The 17,802-nt window shown below is 41.1% G+C and overlaps 2 protein-coding genes across 6 annotated transcripts in view; one reads left to right on the top strand and one right to left on the bottom strand.

Moving 5' to 3' along the window:
* Positions 1 to 4,386, top strand: part of LOC146684137 (band 4.1-like protein 1) — a 49,772-nt gene extending 45,386 nt beyond the window's left edge. For all 4 annotated transcript variants that reach the window (XM_085445026.1, XM_085445025.1, XM_085445027.1 and 1 more), the window contains 6 exons: positions 49 to 270; positions 359 to 418; positions 600 to 689; positions 805 to 885; positions 1,571 to 1,687; positions 1,796 to 4,386. In XM_085445026.1, the coding sequence (XP_085301152.1) occupies positions 49 to 270; positions 359 to 418; positions 600 to 689; positions 805 to 885; positions 1,571 to 1,687; positions 1,796 to 1,801 (576 nt within the window). In that variant the 3' untranslated portion in view covers positions 1,802 to 4,386. The remainder of the gene's footprint in view (positions 1 to 48; positions 271 to 358; positions 419 to 599; positions 690 to 804; positions 886 to 1,570; positions 1,688 to 1,795) is intronic.
* Positions 4,387 to 5,831: 1,445 nt separating this feature from the next.
* The window catches only part of cntn3a.1 (contactin 3a, tandem duplicate 1), an 87,214-nt gene continuing 75,243 nt past the window's right edge, over positions 5,832 to 17,802 (bottom strand). The window contains exons 14-23 of one of the 2 annotated variants that reach the window (XM_085442773.1): positions 15,811 to 15,931; positions 14,244 to 14,402; positions 13,910 to 14,059; positions 12,977 to 13,047; positions 12,237 to 12,471; positions 10,795 to 10,910; positions 10,348 to 10,534; positions 9,159 to 9,271; positions 8,016 to 8,184; positions 5,832 to 7,209 (exon numbers count right to left, since the gene is read on the bottom strand). In XM_085442773.1, coding sequence (XP_085298899.1) covers positions 7,118 to 7,209; positions 8,016 to 8,184; positions 9,159 to 9,271; positions 10,348 to 10,534; positions 10,795 to 10,910; positions 12,237 to 12,471; positions 12,977 to 13,047; positions 13,910 to 14,059; positions 14,244 to 14,402; positions 15,811 to 15,931 — 1,413 coding nt within the window. In that variant the 3' untranslated portion in view covers positions 5,832 to 7,117. The remainder of the gene's footprint in view (positions 7,210 to 8,015; positions 8,185 to 9,158; positions 9,272 to 10,347; positions 10,535 to 10,794; positions 10,911 to 12,236; positions 12,472 to 12,976; positions 13,048 to 13,909; positions 14,060 to 14,243; positions 14,403 to 15,810; positions 15,932 to 17,802) is intronic. The other variant, XM_085442774.1, reaches the window with a different exon arrangement.

The following is a 17,802-nucleotide window of genomic DNA, read 5'->3' as shown; positions in this document are numbered from 1 at the left end:
CTACGAACTATACACACTCTTAATAATATAAACATTCCTTCTCTTAAGCCTGTAGTTCCCAAAAAACCAAAGAGATCAGTCCCCGTGTCTTCATCAGTGGACCGAGATCAGTCACACAGAGAAGGCAGTCGTGTCTCTGCCGCCGCACCACTGAGCAGGGAGGGCAGCGATATCAGGCCCACGCCAACAGTCAGAAAGACGGACATCAGGACGGAGACTCAACCCAATGGGTCAGAGGTCACCACGACCATCGTGGAGTTCACGGATCAGGTTAACTTCATATTTCACTGCTAAAAATGTACAGAAAGGTAGACCTGTAAAATATCTGGACATAATCCAATCAATCTGTCTGTTTCAGGATCACGGCATCACTGGACTAAGTGAAGTTTCTTACTCTACAAGACAGAGCGTTTCTCCTGTGAGTACAGACAGGGGGACCTCTCCAATTTTAACTCAATCTGCAGCACACTCCTTCTTGTTCTCCAGGGTTCAAACCTACTTACAAAGCCCAAAGACACGAATTCAGGAACACACATCTGACTGAATGTCATAAAATATGGTTCATGTGTCTTTGTAATATTTGCCTCATGCCTCCTCAGGTGCACAAAGGCAGTCTTGGCAGAGAGACATCAGGCTCTCCCATCCTCGTCTCTGAAAATGTTACCTCAGCTACCACTCATGTTACAAAGGTAGAGAAGCTCAAGTAAAACTCACAAAGTGCACATTTAATTTATAATTTAGTGCCGCTCATCTCCTTTAAATGTTAAGGCTGTTAAAAGAAAAGCTGTTGTCTGTATGCTGCAGACAGTGAAAGGAGGATACTCAGAGACCAGGATCGAGAAGAGGATCATAATCACAGGAGACGATGATGTAGACCAGGAACAGGTGAGCAGAAATTGACAAATGAGCTTTGTTACCTTGGCACCCCAGTACGGTTCAGTCTTTATATTAAAGTGGTGTGATTAGCTCGCCTGAGAACAGTGCAAGAGACTAATCAATTTGTACATGACTGAAGCAGAGGAGTAGCTAACTTCCTGGCTACGTTTTCATAGTGTATGCATCCCTCATTGTTCATCAGCTATAAAAGCTTTTTGGTTAAAGACGGGCCCTTCTGAGTTGCTAGACAGTTTTTAAGTGTGTTTTGTGATTTTATTACAGCAAATCAACTTTTTAGCTGATTTTTATATAAGAACTCACAAAGCCTAAGGCTAAAATGTTAGATTCTTTAAGTGGGCAAATACATTTACTGACTAGATAAAATATAAAATGAGCATTTGGGTATCTAAAGACCAATTTTTAAAATGAATTGTAATTCCAGCTCCCTTTGCGAGCACAAATCAGTATTCAAAGGAGCTTGCAAAGAAAAGCGTCTGGACTGTCCTGACGCTTTTCTTTGCAAGCTCCTTTGACTACGATGACCTGGATTACTGAGAACCTTCACAGACACAAATTGGTATCTGAACCTGTGTTCTGCTTTTGTAAGATACAGAAAAGTTCCATAAGGTACTTGGGTGGAGGGGTTTAAGCAATTCATTTCATTCAGGACACACACTTCACTCTTTCCTTTCAGGCTCTGGCTATTGCCATACAGGAGGCCAAGCAGCAGCATCCAGACATGCAGGTGACTAAGGCAGTTGTTGTCAGGGAAACAGAATCATCCACTGAGGACCGACACGGTGCATCAGAGGTACAGCTGGCATCTTGACGCCATGCAACAATGGATGAGATTTTTACATCCTCTAAACTCTTTTGAGGTTAAGGGATTTAACATCCACGTCTCCTTTCTTTGCTGCAGTCCTGATTTCCTGAGACGAGAGTGCCCCCCTTTGGACAAGAAGCGTCAGTGCCCGACTTGAAATTGCCGCCCACCATCCCAGTCGATTAAGGACTACTGCCTGAGGCGCTCTGCCAGAGCCTCTTATACAAGTTCACACACAAACCTGAAACAGGACTCTTCAAACGATTTAATTTGTATTTGAACGTTTCATTATAGAAATCGTCATCATGTTCAACAGAGTGACTTTTTTTTGCAGTCAGGCTTCACAAGTAAGAGAAAAAGAAAAAAAAACCATTTATTAATTTTACATGGTTGATAACATGCCACAAGAATTCCAAACATGTGGAAAAATTTCAGACATAATTCAAGTAAATTCCCTGCAAAAAATCTCAGGGTCTATATGTTCAAATCACTCGCTTTGGTATTTCTAAACAAAAACAGAGAACACAGGGAATTCATTGGGAAAGGGTTTTATTTAGATATGAGTGGCTTATACTCTCATCATGTAATTCCTGCTGTGTGCTAAAAAAAAAAAAATGTGTTCACATTGTGTCACTGAGTAATAGAATCTAGTACATGTAGCTCCAGTACTGTTAAAGTATCCAGTCAATCGCAGGGTTTAGTGAAAACTGTTTAGTTTTCATAGCTAGTCAAATAAACAAATATCATCCCATCGCACTGAATGATGAAGATGCACTGATTAGAGACGACTGCGGTCCTCTGGAGGCGTTTATTCGAGTATTTAGCGAGGACCAGTGTTAGCTATCTAGTAATATTTGACTTCCTTTAAACATATCTCACCTCGACGTGTGGGTGGTAAGTATGCATATCTGCATTTATGTCTTGACATTAGGAGCTGTTGATACACAGTGTACCTGTTGTATTTATTCAAACAGTGGCAATGTAGTTTCTGAGCATGCTGATGTTTCAGAATGAGCCCAGTCTCTCTCCTCTCCCAGCCTTTAGATACGCGCTCAGAACTCACCTGGATTTAAATCCTCATTGGCCGTTGTGTGTGTAGTAAGTAAGTAAGTACATAGAGTAGGCTTACATTCCTTGTTCAAGTCACAGAACGGGCTCCTGCATCAGTAAAAGTAGTGTCTGAGATAACTTTTGCATGATGATGATTTCTTTTGGATGAATGGACTGTAAATGACTTCAGTGGATATTAACTCATCATAAGGAGCGATGATTCTGTCAATGACGGGAACACCCTGAGAAATTACAAAGCTGCAGAGACTGAATTGTTAATAATCTAAAATCTTGAAGAGAAATGATGCGTGTTGGCGAGGGTGGAAAAAAAGTGGGAAATGTCAAGTACACAGTACACAGTTATGACAGCACACTCGATTATTCTGTTGCAGCCCTCTTACATTCTCATCTCTTCTCAAACCGCTGGTGATGTTCATCTGGTCCTAACCTAGCCGTTTTCTACTTATTTGCCAGTGAATGAACATAATGTGGCCCACATAATGTGAGCTTACGTTCTGCAACCAAGCTGAAATGGCATTATGCATCAGAGCTCTGCCGACGCTCTTTCGTGTAAAGTACCATGTTAGAAATAAGATACACAGTAGGAGACGCATCTTTGGACTTTTAGTTGTGTGTGATTTGGTACATGGATGTTAGAAGGATGCTGTAGAGATGTAACGTGCCAACTGAGGTAGCAGTCAAACTGTACAAACCCTGGTTTTGTATGAAATAACTTTATATGAGCAACTTTTAATTACAAAGTGTCAGAAGGTCAAATGCACACATTTTTTGGTATGACATGGTTTCCCTTTAAGTATACTGTCTTTAGCGTTAAAAACAATATATAACTTCTGTATCTTTTTCAGAACTCATATTTTATATATAGACCAATACATGCAGCAGAAAATTCAAACAATTGATAAAAGAAATGTCAAAAGCTGCCACTCAAGGTTTATGAGGAAATTAACAGGCTTTCAGACACTAAACTATACCGTCTATGTTCACGTGTCTAGTGTAACTCCTTTTGTGTTCCTTATTTTGGTTCCAAAGTGATGCTTAGTCATGGATGTGGGTGTCAAACTGAAAGGTGGAAAAAAGAATAATGCAACCACGCATACCTTGTACTGTATATTTGGTGCTGTTTAGTGGATCGTGAAGATGTATAGTAGTTAATGGAAATGGGCTTGATGTACACTAGGGGGCACCGGTTACCTAAAAGAAGCCAGCTTAGCTGCAACATCAAGCATACCCAGCTGAAGTCCTTCTCACCATCCTTCACTGGATCGACCAGCATGGTCTGACTTACCTCTCTCTGTCCAGAAAAGGCCCACTCACGGACATGTGACAATGACCAGACTGTAATAACCAGACTGTGAATAATCGCAGACCCTCGACTGTGGCTGAGACACCTGGTGCCGAAGTCTGATTGAATGACCTCTGGCAGACCCTTAAACCTAACCTTGTCCTTCTGTACAGAGTTCTCCTTCTTCTCCTCCTCCTCCTCTGCAGCTTCATCTCTTCTGCTCTGCTGCTTTCCACTGCTTAGTGCTGTATCCTTGCTGTACATTGTACTTGCATTCATTTGAAAATGAATAAAGACAAGAGAAAAAAAACAAGGAGAACAAGATAAATGACAATCCCTCTGTTTGATCTGTGTCTCTAATACTATACTAGTGCTGTAAATGATTAGAAAGACACGGTTCAGGCATGCGTTTCTTTTTCAGGCAGTGAATATTGCATATTTACCTTTTTTGCATTTAAGTAGTTTCTAAGTTTTAGTGAGGAGTTTAATGAGGAGACACAATTCAAATTTTAGTTTCTGCAAAAAACACCTGTATTTGGAAATCTGGGAAAGTTATCCATAAAACAGTTTCAGGAACATGCTTGCGCACGCACACACACACACACACACACACACACACACACACACACACACACACATACTAACATAAATATATATTCTCTTTGTTTTTTACTCACCCAACACACATACATATACCTTGCTTATACCAGGTTGGATCCCCTTTTGCCTTCAGACCTTCACATCCATGTTGACATGATAAAATGGTATAGATCTCTCGGCTGCACATTCATAATGTGAATCTCCTATTTCACATCCTGAAGGTGCTCTATTTATTTGGGAATCGGTGTTACGGCCCTAGCAGGGCCTCCTCCTGAAGGTGCCTGTGTGGGCGTGTCCCACTACCTCTTCTGCCTGAGGTGTCACCTTTCCCTTTTGTGCAGCTGACTCTCGTCAGTAGTTAAGGAGATTTAAGCCCAGGGAAAGGTGAGCTCTGGGCCAGAGTGCGGTTACAGCTAGTGAGCTGAGTGTTTGCTGCTAGTGAGCTGTGTGTGTGTTTTTGGTGGTTTTCAGCTAGTGAGCTCCTCTTTTTGTCTTACTTTGTGCTTTATTGACCAACGCCTGAGAGTTGTTTGTTTCTTAAATGGTGATAGCGGCTTGTCCGTCTCTTTTAGTTAGTATTAATAGAAACTTTAATAAAGCACTTTAATTTAACCCTTTTGCCTCCTTGACTCCTTTTTCTGACCCGGTCACTTTTTGTTACTTCCCCCTCACCGCCTTAATGCTGCACAGTTTCAACCAGTTTATAGAAATCTGTATTCACAAATGAAACAATTACATTTCATTTAACTGCATGCATGAATAGATGTATGAAATTCAATCAGTCATGTGACTGTAGGTGATCCCACAGGCTGATGAATAACAGGAACTGATAGATTTTGGTGTGATGCAGAAAGTAGAACCTGTTCATCTGGACAACTTTTTTTGTTTGACCTCATAACAAATTAAATAACAAATTAAATATCAGATTTTCTGCTTGGAAAATAGATCAAATGAAAACCTGAACTTTCACACTTTTCCAGAGCGGTGATAGAGTTGAAAATTCCATAGAGAAGCAATAAGTGGGTTAGGCTGGTTTTTGTTTTTTTGTTTTAATTTTATAAGGCTCTGTTAGAAATGTGAAAATTATACCCATATGGGTAGTCTGATGGAAAAACCCAGCACTTAGATTTTGAAGTATGCAAACTCTCCACTTCAGACATCAATAAAAGAAACAAGGAAAATGACTTTATGTTTATTAAAAGCAGGTTGTTCCGTTTCAGACACCCTAAGCAAGGTACACACACTGACTGATTTCATGCCTAACAGCGGCTGACAGTAAAGTACTCCCGCTACTTTGTAATAAGCTGGAAACGTCAGTAAATATCTGCCACTTATTGTATTACAATGCTCATTATGAAGGACAGAAGACAAAGGCCTGTTATGTCCTAAAACCGCCTAAAAAACATGATCTAAATTAGAGCATGACTGAGCCAAAATACAACGCGGATAAAGAAAAGGAGTATAAATAAAACCTCTTTTGAATAATAACAACGTGGGATATAACCATAGGACTTAAGGCTCAATTTGGGACCTGAGGATTTCATACATACGCGACATGTGCGACAACGCAGCTGACATTATTCGGCGTGCCTTTGTTGCACACTTTTCATAGATGAAAGAAGAAGATGAGACATCAATTAGTCAACAAAGATCTGCTGTTTACAGTGGAAGTAATACTGGGATGGACACGCAGCATTTTCTCACAATTCAACAGGTATAACTGAACCTTGTAGGCTCTGTACCTTTGGTTCCACTCAGTTTCATGGCAGCTGAGGTTTTGATGTGACATAAAAGCATGAATAAAATACAGGTAAAAGTTACAAAGGTCTCAGATTCTGGTTGTCATAAAGCAATGAGACTTAGCTCCCTGCTTTTTAGCAGGGGATGACTAACAGTTGTTTTTTCCTCATTAGAACGCAGGAGGTTTTTCAAAGACAGCAGGGAAATGGCTTCAACCACTTCCTGTCTCAAATTAAGCTTAATGATACTCACTTGCTTTAGAACTCCTTCACTCTCTGTCATGTTTAAATCCCATCAACCGAGAAGAGTCCAGTGGAACATACACATCTGTTTAATAAAACCTGCACAGCCTCTTAAGCAAGAACATATACACACATTCTATTGTGGCCTCCAAGATGAAAACCATACGAGAACATCCACTGGTTAGAAAGAAGGCGAGTGAAAAAAAAAAAAAACGTATTCAAAGAGACTGCAGTCGAGCCACAGTGTCCTTTCAGTTCCATAAAAGCAACTTATGAAAGAGCCAGTTCCTTTCAGTAACCACTTTAGAAAGGTGGAGGAAAAGAATCTTCCCCACAAAGCGATATTTGTAGAAAGAAGAGGAAAGACACAGTAGTGCAGGAAAGGGAGCAGGTGGGAATGTGGCTGTCAGCCTGTTGTTGTCTTTGACCTGCTTTTTCTCCTCTTAATAAGCAGCTGCAGAGCCTGGTTCCTGCAGACATTTGTCATAGCAGCGTTCTGGCTGTGATGATTAGGGCTGCAAGATTGACCGTGCGGAAGGCCGAGAACTCCGAGGCTGCTCCCGCGGCTATGGCGTCTGAAAAACACAATCAAATCAAAATCCAACAGGCGCTTGGTCTTGCATTTTAAAAAGTCTGGCGTGGTCTAGAAACGCATGAAAAAACGTTAGAAGGTCATTGAGTGCAGACTTTTACGTGATAAATTATCACAGAGCAGAACGGCTCTACATTGAAGTACAAAGAACTGATGCGAGATGCGAGTGCGTGCACTTATCAATAGATGGCACTAGTATAACATATTCCGTTATGGGGGCGACCCGAGTTTCAAAGAGCTGGACTACTGAGGCAGGCAACAGCAACACACATAGTTTGATCCAAATGGCACATCCACTCTCAAACAACCTCCTGGCCATACTTGGAGAATGCTGGAGACCATTATGTTGTTGATAGTATGTCTCCCGGTCTGCGGATAAGAGACTATTTTAGAGGTAATGTGAAAGAGGAAATTACTTATTTGAAGACTAATATTACATCAATTAATTTGGAAAAAAAAAGCTTCCTAAAAGAGTTTCTCGGATAACAATTTATCTATTTAATGCAGCTGCAGGGTGTGTTTGTACAAGTGCCAGGCTTGCAGTATGTGCATTGTTAGACTCGCACGGCTTGATCAAAAGAAGTGCTGTCACAGTGTTTCTCTGCAGCGAAACTAGAGGACCTAAATTACTTCCACTCAGAAAAGGGTGCTGAAAAGCTAAAGTGGATATAATTCTTTCCTGAGCGTGCACAGGTATATGCAAGGGCCTTTTTCTGTATGTCTCAACCCCAGCTTGAATATATTCATTCTCACAAAAAGAGAGAAAGAAATGTTTCAGGACTGTCCTACCTGCTATCTTGGGGATGGTAATCTGGCGGCTGCTGATCCCTTCACCTCCCTCACTGAAAGGTTTAATTTGGATTACATAGCCTTGGTTGACCGGCAGCGACAACTCCAAAGAGGTGTTGTTGGTCTCCACCACGTTGGGACGACTGTGTTTGTCCTGGCTGTACATCACCTGAAGGAAACAGAGTGCGAACGATGATAACAGAGTGTGGCGTGGCATGAAGGCACTCACAATGCGACATATGAGTGTTTTATTTTTCCTTCCTAGCGCGCTGACAGGAAAATCTAAGTGTGAGCTGCAGCTCGGCGAGTTGGAGTGAGCAGTATCTGAAAGTTAACAAGAACGAGACTCTTGCTTTAAGATATCTGCACATGACTGTGCCGGGTCACTGGAGGAGAGGGCTCAGTAGAGATAAGGCAGAACTGCCAGAAATCTTCAGTCCTGACTTTTCAGCTGCGGTTTGGATGCATCTGCCCATTTTAACACACGCCAAGCTCTCCACTTTCACTTCACTTGTAACAGGAATAATGCGACTAAGACCAAGTCTTCACACTTTTCGCCTGTTTAGCGTAGGAGGCTGCAAATTCGTGCTCCTATTTATTTACATTTACAAGCCAAGTGACACTTGGAAAGACAGATGAAGATAAAAACCCTGAAGCAGTTATTATAATATCTATTGTGCACTTGATGCTGCAGTGGCAAGTTAAATGTCACAATACGGGAAGATGAACGCCAATAAGATTTTACTTCGTACATGCTTTTCCTGAGATGACTCGCTCAGAACAGTTGTACAGTTTAAACTATGTGGCTAAAAATAATGGGTGCTGTGGGTGTTTGGGTTATCACAGGACCGCTGGTTTAAGGCGAGGAGGCAATTTGTGTAGGACTTCCGAGGTTAAAGTGAAATGCTGCAGAATATTACACCAATGCAGGGGATAAAATGAGGCTCCCATTTATTAATAACACTCTGAGAAGTTCATCAGCACAACCAGTGTGTTCATAAATAACAGCGTGCTCTAATGAAGCAAATGGACCAAGTAACAGTCTATCATTCTCTGTTATGTTACTATCTATAAAACCCTTTACTTGTCAGCTTTGAATTGATTCTTGCTGAGGCAGTCTACCGTGGAAGTGTAAAACTTTACCTTATATCCTGTGACTTCTGACTCATTCTCCAGGGCGTGCACTTGGTCCCATTTCAGGATGACCTTGGAGTTGGAAGTGTTCCACATAATTTTAACTGGGGCTTGACTGGGTGCTGAGTGAGGACACAGGGAGCAGGGTAAGGGGAAGAGGGAGAAGAAAAAAAGAGGCTGTCAAGTCGTTAAACAGTCACGAACCAACTCAGCATGAAGGAGATTTCTCATTATCAGTTTATCATCCCACTGTTAGGAGTGAGCAGTGAGAACAATCCAAGACACTTCACCCGTTGCCTACTGGTGGTGGTCAGAGGGCCCGGTGGCGCCAGTGTCCGGCAGCCTCGCCTCTGTCAGTGCGCCCCAGGGTGGCTGTGGCTACAATGTAGCTTACCATCACCAGTGTGTGAATGTGTGTGTGAATGGGTGGATGACTGGATATGTAAAGCGCTTTGGGGTCCTTAGGGACTAGTAAGGCGCTATATAAATACAGGCCATTTACCATTTATTTATTTTTTTTAAGTTAATGGGGAAGTAACAAAAAGCCATGAAAGATTTGTATCATGTTATAACGAGAATACGGCGATTTATATTATTTGCGCATGTGAGCATAAGATTAAAGACATATGTCTGACAATTAACGCTTTAAACCATTATCCACAACTTCAGATTTTCTTGCTTCTTTCTCAAACGTTTGCATTCACATGACATGAGATGCACTGCTGCAAACGGCAAACAGGGACTCAAGTATAGATGTCATAACATAATAACATAAATAACACGGTGTGGCAGAAACTTACGCCGACACCTGCTTTGACGTCTGTTACTTTCACGCTCTTTGCATCAGTAAGATGCCAGGACACGAAGCAGCGTATCCATGTGCGCGAGAAGAAAACCGTAAAACCCACCAAAAATATTTAGATGTTTGGAACAATGTTTTTTTTTTATGTGAGAGAAAAGCCTTTAACGCATTTCAAGTCTCGACAACATAAAACACAATTCGGTGAAAAAACAGCGACACAAATGAAAGCGCCACATTGTTTTGCAGTGAATGGTTCCTTCTTCAGTTACTGGTGAAATCCAATACACTGAATGGACCATGCAGCTACAGCCAAAAGAAAAGGAAGAAGAAAACAAAAACAAGAAAAACAATACACAAAAGAAGACTGTCATTCGCCTTCAGTATCTTAGTCCTTACGCGGTTTCTTGGTTGTGACATTGACTATGTTGCTCTGTGGGCCCACTCCAGCGCTGTTGTAAGCCCGCAGACACACGTAATAGGTACTGCTGCCTTCCAGATCCCTGATGAGTACTGAAGTTTTATTCCCTGCTGTCCTGATCACCGTAGCTGCCTCTTGCTTTTGCTTCTCACTCCAGTACTGCAACTAAACACACACACATAGAATACACGGATTACGCTTGCATCTATTTTGTTACTCAATATTCTCTGTGGGCATGAAAGCCAGAGGGCCCTCATATACTGCAGTTTACTTCATAAATGAATAATATAAACACTAATGCAAAAAGGTCACAACGCTATTCTGCAAAAATCAAAAACAGATACATTGCCACTAGCTATTCGTGTTGCTGGTGCTGTCCAACATGTTTGTACAAGACCTATTGTGTGGGCTTGTGTGGGTTTGACCTCATAGCCTAGGATGCGTCTGCGGTTGTTGCTCCAGGGCAGTGGCTTCCAGGTGACCTCTACCTCGGACGCTGATACGCTCCGAGCCCTGAGCCTCCCTGGAGCTCTGCTGGGCTCTGAAACACAGACACCAGGGGCACCGGGGAAAGAGAGGAAGACATGGATTTATTAAGCCTATAGACACTGTGTGGCTTAATGAATATACAGAAGCGATAAATTTACCCTGTGGTTTTAACAGACCATAATACCAACGTTAATGTAATAATATGGGAAATGCTCTCATGTAAACATCATTAGCATTTCCTCCTTGATTTATTGTCATACATCTCCATTTCATTTATGTAGGTCCGGTTCCGGCCATCTGCAGTCGATTTATACTGTAAGGTAAACATCCTATAATAATAGAAAGAGAAAACCAATGATCTGATTATCCCCTATGAGCAATCACTTGGCGACGCTTGGGAGGAAGAACTCTGTTTTAGCAGAATGAGACCTCCAGCGCAACCAGGCTCAGGGAGGGGCAGCCATCTGCCACGACCGGTTGTTGGGTTGATGGGAAGGAGAAGAGAGAAAAGAAAAGCACAGAGGAAAGGATTTTTCTTCTTTAACTGTGTGACTGACAAACTTTGGGTGCGAAAACATAATTACATTTCAGTTATTTCTGGCCGCCTTTTATAGATAAAATGACCTTATTCTGGTGTTTGTGTATGTGTATGGGTGTAGGTGCCAAAGTTACACACCAACTAAGACTAGGGATGGCTGTTGGAGGTAATGGTCTATCAGCCGAAATGATGTTAAAGACCAGTAATGATGCTCAAATCTCAATAGTTGGTGTAGTGTCCTGTTACATTAAATATTCATGACAAAATGTGCAATTAGGCTAAAGATGCATGAAGGTAAATTACCAGCCGTCTCAGGACTCAGGATCAGGGACTGTGAGAGTGTGATTTGATCAGCCCTGTTTTTTTTAAAACAGATATTACAGATAAAGAGCAGAGCTTCCAGATACATATCGGACAGTCAAGTAGTCATGCCCTAAATCGTTCCTTGCCTTATTGTATTTCTCCTCCAATGGAGCCATGATTTACTACATTAGCATGAACCTGTATTCATAAAGGCTTGAATTTAATGAATGAGGCCATAGATTTATTAGGAAAGTGTTAACTGAGGTTATTTTACTTTAAACTTCTTTATGAAAACAGGAAACTTGCTTCAACAGTGTTTTAGACTAGGAAGATCATTCCATCTTTTATATACAGTCTATGTTTAGGACCAGAAACCAGTGTTATGAAGTACAGTGTTTATTTTAAGCAATAACATCCTTGGAATTATATTCAAATTATATTATATTAAAATGTGACAAAAAGACTAAAGTCTGTCAGAAAATGTAGTATTTGTGCTTCTGATCACTGACACAGTGTTTGTGCTTTAGGAGTGCACACCTTCCTCTGCTGAGTAGATAGTGGTCACAGGACTGAAAGGGCCTTCTCCCTTGTTGTTGTAAACCCCGACTTTGACTTGATAAGGGGAGAAGGGAGGGATGCTCTCATTCTTGAAGACATATCTAGAAGCATCTGGGGACGTGACAGCAGCCTGCATCCAGCCCTGCGCCCCGAGTGGGCGGAAAGCCACCACATATCCAAAGCCCGGGCCGCTCTGCATCTCCTCAGGAACAGGCTAAGAAGGTACAAGATGACTCAGAGCAATGACTCAAGAGAGAAATGCATGAATGATCCCGAAGATATTAAAACCTAAAAGAAGCTGAGGGCATTACTGTACATGCAAGACTTTGCACGAAATGATCATCCTGTCTGGTTAAAGGCACAATAAGCAAAATTCAAGACCACAGGATGTCACATCACAGGCCACACCTCACCCTCTTTTCTATTCTGTTTACAAGCTAGAAAGTTTTTGAGCAAAAAGTCAAGCGAAGGGCAATGGAGGGGAGCAAAACAGCAGTAGAGACTTACAATGAGCTGAGATAAAACCAGCGCATGTAAATTAGGGAAATAACAAAAATGAAAACATTGTTGTTTTTAATTCTTTTGTTTTAGCTGATGTCTGACTGCCCTCTGCAACCTCACTCTTACTTTGACCTTTACTTTACATTCAGATGTTAACAACGACAACAGCAACAAACTCTAAATAACATTTTCCTAAATGCATTTAAATACATGCTTACCTCCCAAGTGATGACCAGCTCTGAACGTCCTCCACCACCACCACTCACCCTTGCTGGAGTTAACCTGGGAACTAACAGATTCGAACAGGGTTAGATAGTCATGTCCAACACATACACCCAGTATTCTGTTTCTCACCATGAAATAACATAGCATGGAAACAGGTTTTGATATCGAACGTGTTCAAAAAAGTTGCAAATTCCTTAAATACAGACTTATAAGAGTACTTCACAAGTTTGACATTGCACCTGTTTGAGATCATGCCAAAGCAACTCAATCTGATTTGAGTGCAGACTTTGACCACGTCATTCCAAAGCCTTCTTTTTTTGAGCTATTCAGAGGTGAACTTGTCAGTTTGTTTGTGATCATTGTCCTGCTACGTAACCTAAGTGAGCTTTAACTTCAAGGTATGAACTGATGTCTGGACATTCTCCTTCAGGATTTTCTATTAGAGAGCAGAATTCATGTTTCCATCAATTACGGCAAGTTGTCCAGGTAAAGCAGCAAAGCAGCCCCAGACCATCACACTACCACCACCTTGTTTGACTGCGGGTATGATGTTCTTTTAATGCAATTCTGTTATAGTTTTATCCAGATGTAACGGAACTCAAACCTTCCAAAAAGTTCAACTTTTGTTGAACTACTTTATTGTTTAAACTTTGGCAAAAAGTGTGTTGATGTGTCAGTCCAGCCCTGCTGTTTAGTGTGCTAAAGTGGAGTTCTTTTTCCTTTTCAATACTGTTGTACTAAAGCTTCCAGGCATCAGTAATTTTATTAGTTCTGTCATGCTTATCTTGCAGAAGCAGAAAGTTTACTGAAATAAAATAGGACAATAAGGTTTTTTTTTAAGTATTCAGTACATGATGAGAATGATCCTGAAACCACTTTTCCCAATGTTGGCATCAGAAAAAATGCAAGGAGCTTCTGATACATACGCGTGTCTTTGGTGCGGGCCTTTTTGGAGGGTTTGCTGGGCTCTCCTGTTCCGATGCTGTTGATCGCCAAGACTCTGAACTCGTAGTCCACCCAGGAGCTCAAGTCAGTGACAGTGGCTGACAGCTGCTTCCCCCCCAGCAGCTCAGGAACTGAAAAACATCACAGAAGTAACCTTTCATTGATTTCACTGATAATTAGCCAAGAGGGTGAAGTTTTAGTTATCTGCATTTTATGTGTGGAGTTTGGAAAGGACAGCTACCAGTTACCCCATCTCTCATTTTTTAACCTTTCACTAAACTTTCTAGCCACACAAACACATTTAAATAAGCAAACCTGTGGTAACAGCCTGCCACCCGAGAGAGAAGGGCGTTCTGGCCTGGATGGTATAGCTTAGGATAGGGCTGTGGTTGTCCGTGCCAGGACCCCAGGACAGAGAGGCAGTGGTCTCTGTCATCTTAGTCACCTGACAGTCCACAGGGGGGCCTGGAGGACCTAAAAAGACAGTAAGTCACAGGTTACTCAAATATATTGATACATAGCAGCTCAAGATTATAGGTGATATGAGAGACTGAGTAGACAGTGTTTGTGGAGCTCGAGTGCAATACTGAATTACACCGAGTCCAAAATCAACACTCACAATAATGAATGCGTATCAAAAATATAAAAACAGAACATTGATTTTTTTTTCTGGAAAATGTAGACTTTCTACATTTAACAAGATGTTTTTGTGGCTGCGCTGCCACCAGAATCTCTGCCAGGGATTGCAGAGATAAATTAGAGCATGCACAATTTAATAAATAGGATAGAAAAAGGGAGAAAAAAAGGAAAAAATGCTTTAATTATACACACAAGAAGTAATTATTTGCAATCTTTTATTTCATTTTTGGTACGTTAACATAGACGATAAAAAGGAAAGTTTGTTTCAATCTCTAATCAGTCGACTCATGAATCAGCTGTAATACATGTGTTCACTTTAATGTGAGTGTAGCTGTTTGCTACTCAAGTGAACTATTGCTATTATCTTCTCCTTTTCTCTGGTGTCTCCGAAATGGAGGTCAGTGAACATTTTATATTTCCTTCTGCTCCACAGGAACATTTGGTGAGCTCTTCCAGTCCACTTAGAATTTACTGCCAGCTACAAGAAAACCATCTGCAAATACTAAGGAATAAGGAGATAATGTGACTCTTTACGCGACGCATGTAGTGCTCATTTCTCATTTTAAGAGGCCGATCTTCCACAGTATAGCCCCAGTTAAGAGCACAGCTGCAGCTGCTCCGCCTGGCTGTGACAGGTGAAGCCGTGGATGCATGCGGTTTTTCTTCAGACCTCGGCTGCTGCTGTGGTTCAGTCTATGGTGGCACTATATGAATATGTCCAGCTGCTACAATTAACTACTAAACTGTCACTGTTGGCCCCATTAAAAAAAACCATAATGTGTCACAGCCAAAATAATAACCAAAGCACATCCACGGCTGCTGCCACAGTCACAGAGCCAGCTGTGTTATCCCAAAGCTGCGATCGTAATCAGAGCTGGTCTGTCTCAGCAGCGGTAAGAGGGAGAACTGATGAACGAGCTCCATTTATCTAAATGTGACGCTTTAGCTTTGGCCTGAGCAGCCCCAGACTCTCGCTGCAAACACGACCAAAAGAGGTTCACTTTTCTCAATAGTTCAGACAAAATCATTACTGGGAAGTATGCAAGAATACAAGAAAATACAACGACTTTGTACTTTGGATCTAACACAATACTACTACATAAGTCCATACGCACATTGTTTAAATGTTAGACAATAACAATGATAAGGGCATTGCATGCCCTGGTTCAGGTTTGGAAATTCTGAAAGAAAAAAGTTATTAAATAAACATATCTGGGTTTGATCTTCTGCTTTTTTCCCTTACCTCTCACAACCACATCAGTGGCAATAGAAATACTGTCCACCTTGGTCTGAACAGCACAGGTATACTTCCCAGCATGCCTCAGTTGAATATTCCGGATCATAATGTCACCATCCGATCGCTGCTGGTCCAGATGTCAGGGGAGAAACAAAACAAAAAAGGGAATAACACAGAATCTTGTGTTATAAAGTTGCAAAATCAAGGAAAAGAGCTTGTCGTGATTTATTTTGGCAGTTCCTTGCATTATGAAGGAAAAAGGTACAACATGAATCCAGGGACACACCAAATGACTGAGTGCTGCTTTTCATAATTTCATCATTTATGAGCACAGGTCTTTGTGAGGTATTAAAAAGCTTCTTTCAGCTTCGTCCCTTTTATTCTCTCTGATTCCATTTACTCTGCAGACAACCATTCAATGCCAAATGCTTTGAACTTTAAAGTTGGAGCTTAAAGTTGGAGCTAATGTTAAGTTGATGTCTTATCTGTGAAAGTAGGGAACTGTGAAACAGGATGATACTTGGTAACTACTTTGATGTATAATCAGGGACATTTTAAAGAGATAAAAATTCAGTTGCTCCAAGTCATCCACTCTTTGATACCCATTATTAAAATAACATAGGCAAGAATATATTAGGCCACAGATCTCTCAGTATGCAAAATGTTATTGTGAGATAACCTTGCTTGCAATATCAAGTGAGACTGCTAGAAAAACTCATAAAAAGTGTAGTCATGGATACAAAAGATAAATACAAAGCAAGATTTCTGGTTTTGCTTGTAGTCCGAGGTTTGATTACTAATCATGTCTCAGCAGGTTTTCACTTCTATTTGATTTAATAATTATTTTTTTTAAAAAGTATTTGTTCCAGCAACAGAAATGGAAGCACAGGCTCAGATATTCAGAGCTACACCAGGAGGAGGTCTTATTTTGTGCCTGAAATGGCTGTGAAAGCTGCAGCTAGGAGCATTCATTTCCATTTAGGTCCATAAGTATTTGGACAATAACTCTGCTTTTTTTAACCTCTATATACCCCCACAGTGGTTCTTAAATCAAACCTTCTGTTAGAGTTTGTATTGTTGATTGTCATTTATGCTTAGAAACATTTACTCACATATGCTTAGAAGTATATAATCATTTGTAGATTGAAAGAATGTCTCATCCTAAGAGGTCTGTAACAACTCTGTGTAGCATGAAGAGAGGAGAGATCGTATCTTCCCTTGCTGATTTATGGTGGGATTAACGTAGCTATGTCTGTTCTAGTCTGAGTGCTTTTCTGTTTAGATGACCTGCTGGACTTCCTTACCGGGGGGGTCTAGTCTACCCTCTTCCTGACCAAGGATGTTTGCTTGTGTGCTTTTATGACCCTTTGATCAGCAGTACACACACACACACGCCCACATACACACACATACACACACCCACATACACAGGCAAGGTACTCTTTGTGTGTATGTGGACGTCATATGTTAATGAACCTATGCATATTCATGTAACCTCAATAAAAGGACAGTGGTATGGAAGGGACGGACGAGACCAACTGGAGTCAAGCGGTTGTCCGGTTCTCTCCCGTGCACGAGTAACATGAAGAAGCTTGCCTACTTGTGTTTTGCTTGTGTGTAATTATATTGTCTTCAACGTTCCAGCAGATAGGTACAAGCTACAAACCTATCACCTTCAAAGTGTCCTTAAGGCCTGTGTAGTTTAATCTAAGACATTTAATGAAACTATTGTATTGACTGTTTGTTTTTGAATTACTACCATTTTCATAAATTGTCCCTGACCTTCAGAGACTGGACAATTGACTCGCAAGCTGTTTCACAGCGTGACATACATAAAATACTGTTACCACAGCCAATGCTCGTGGTTCTCTCTGCCTTCAGTTTTGTTTTCTGCGTGATCTATTGTGTTGAGGTGACCAGCTTAGTCATTGGGAAATATGGGTCATTATCTATTTGCAGAGATTTTAGATGTTTTCTTCCCAGTGCATTTATTATTTT

The sequence above is a fragment of the Copadichromis virginalis genome, linkage group LG20 (genome assembly GCF_057382275.1).
Source record: "Copadichromis virginalis isolate Kocher_CV1m ecotype Utaka linkage group LG20, C_Virginalis_male_GT1.1, whole genome shotgun sequence".
Classification (NCBI taxonomy): domain Eukaryota; kingdom Metazoa; phylum Chordata; class Actinopteri; order Cichliformes; family Cichlidae; genus Copadichromis; species Copadichromis virginalis.
This window is presented reverse-complemented; position numbering and strand designations above follow the sequence as displayed.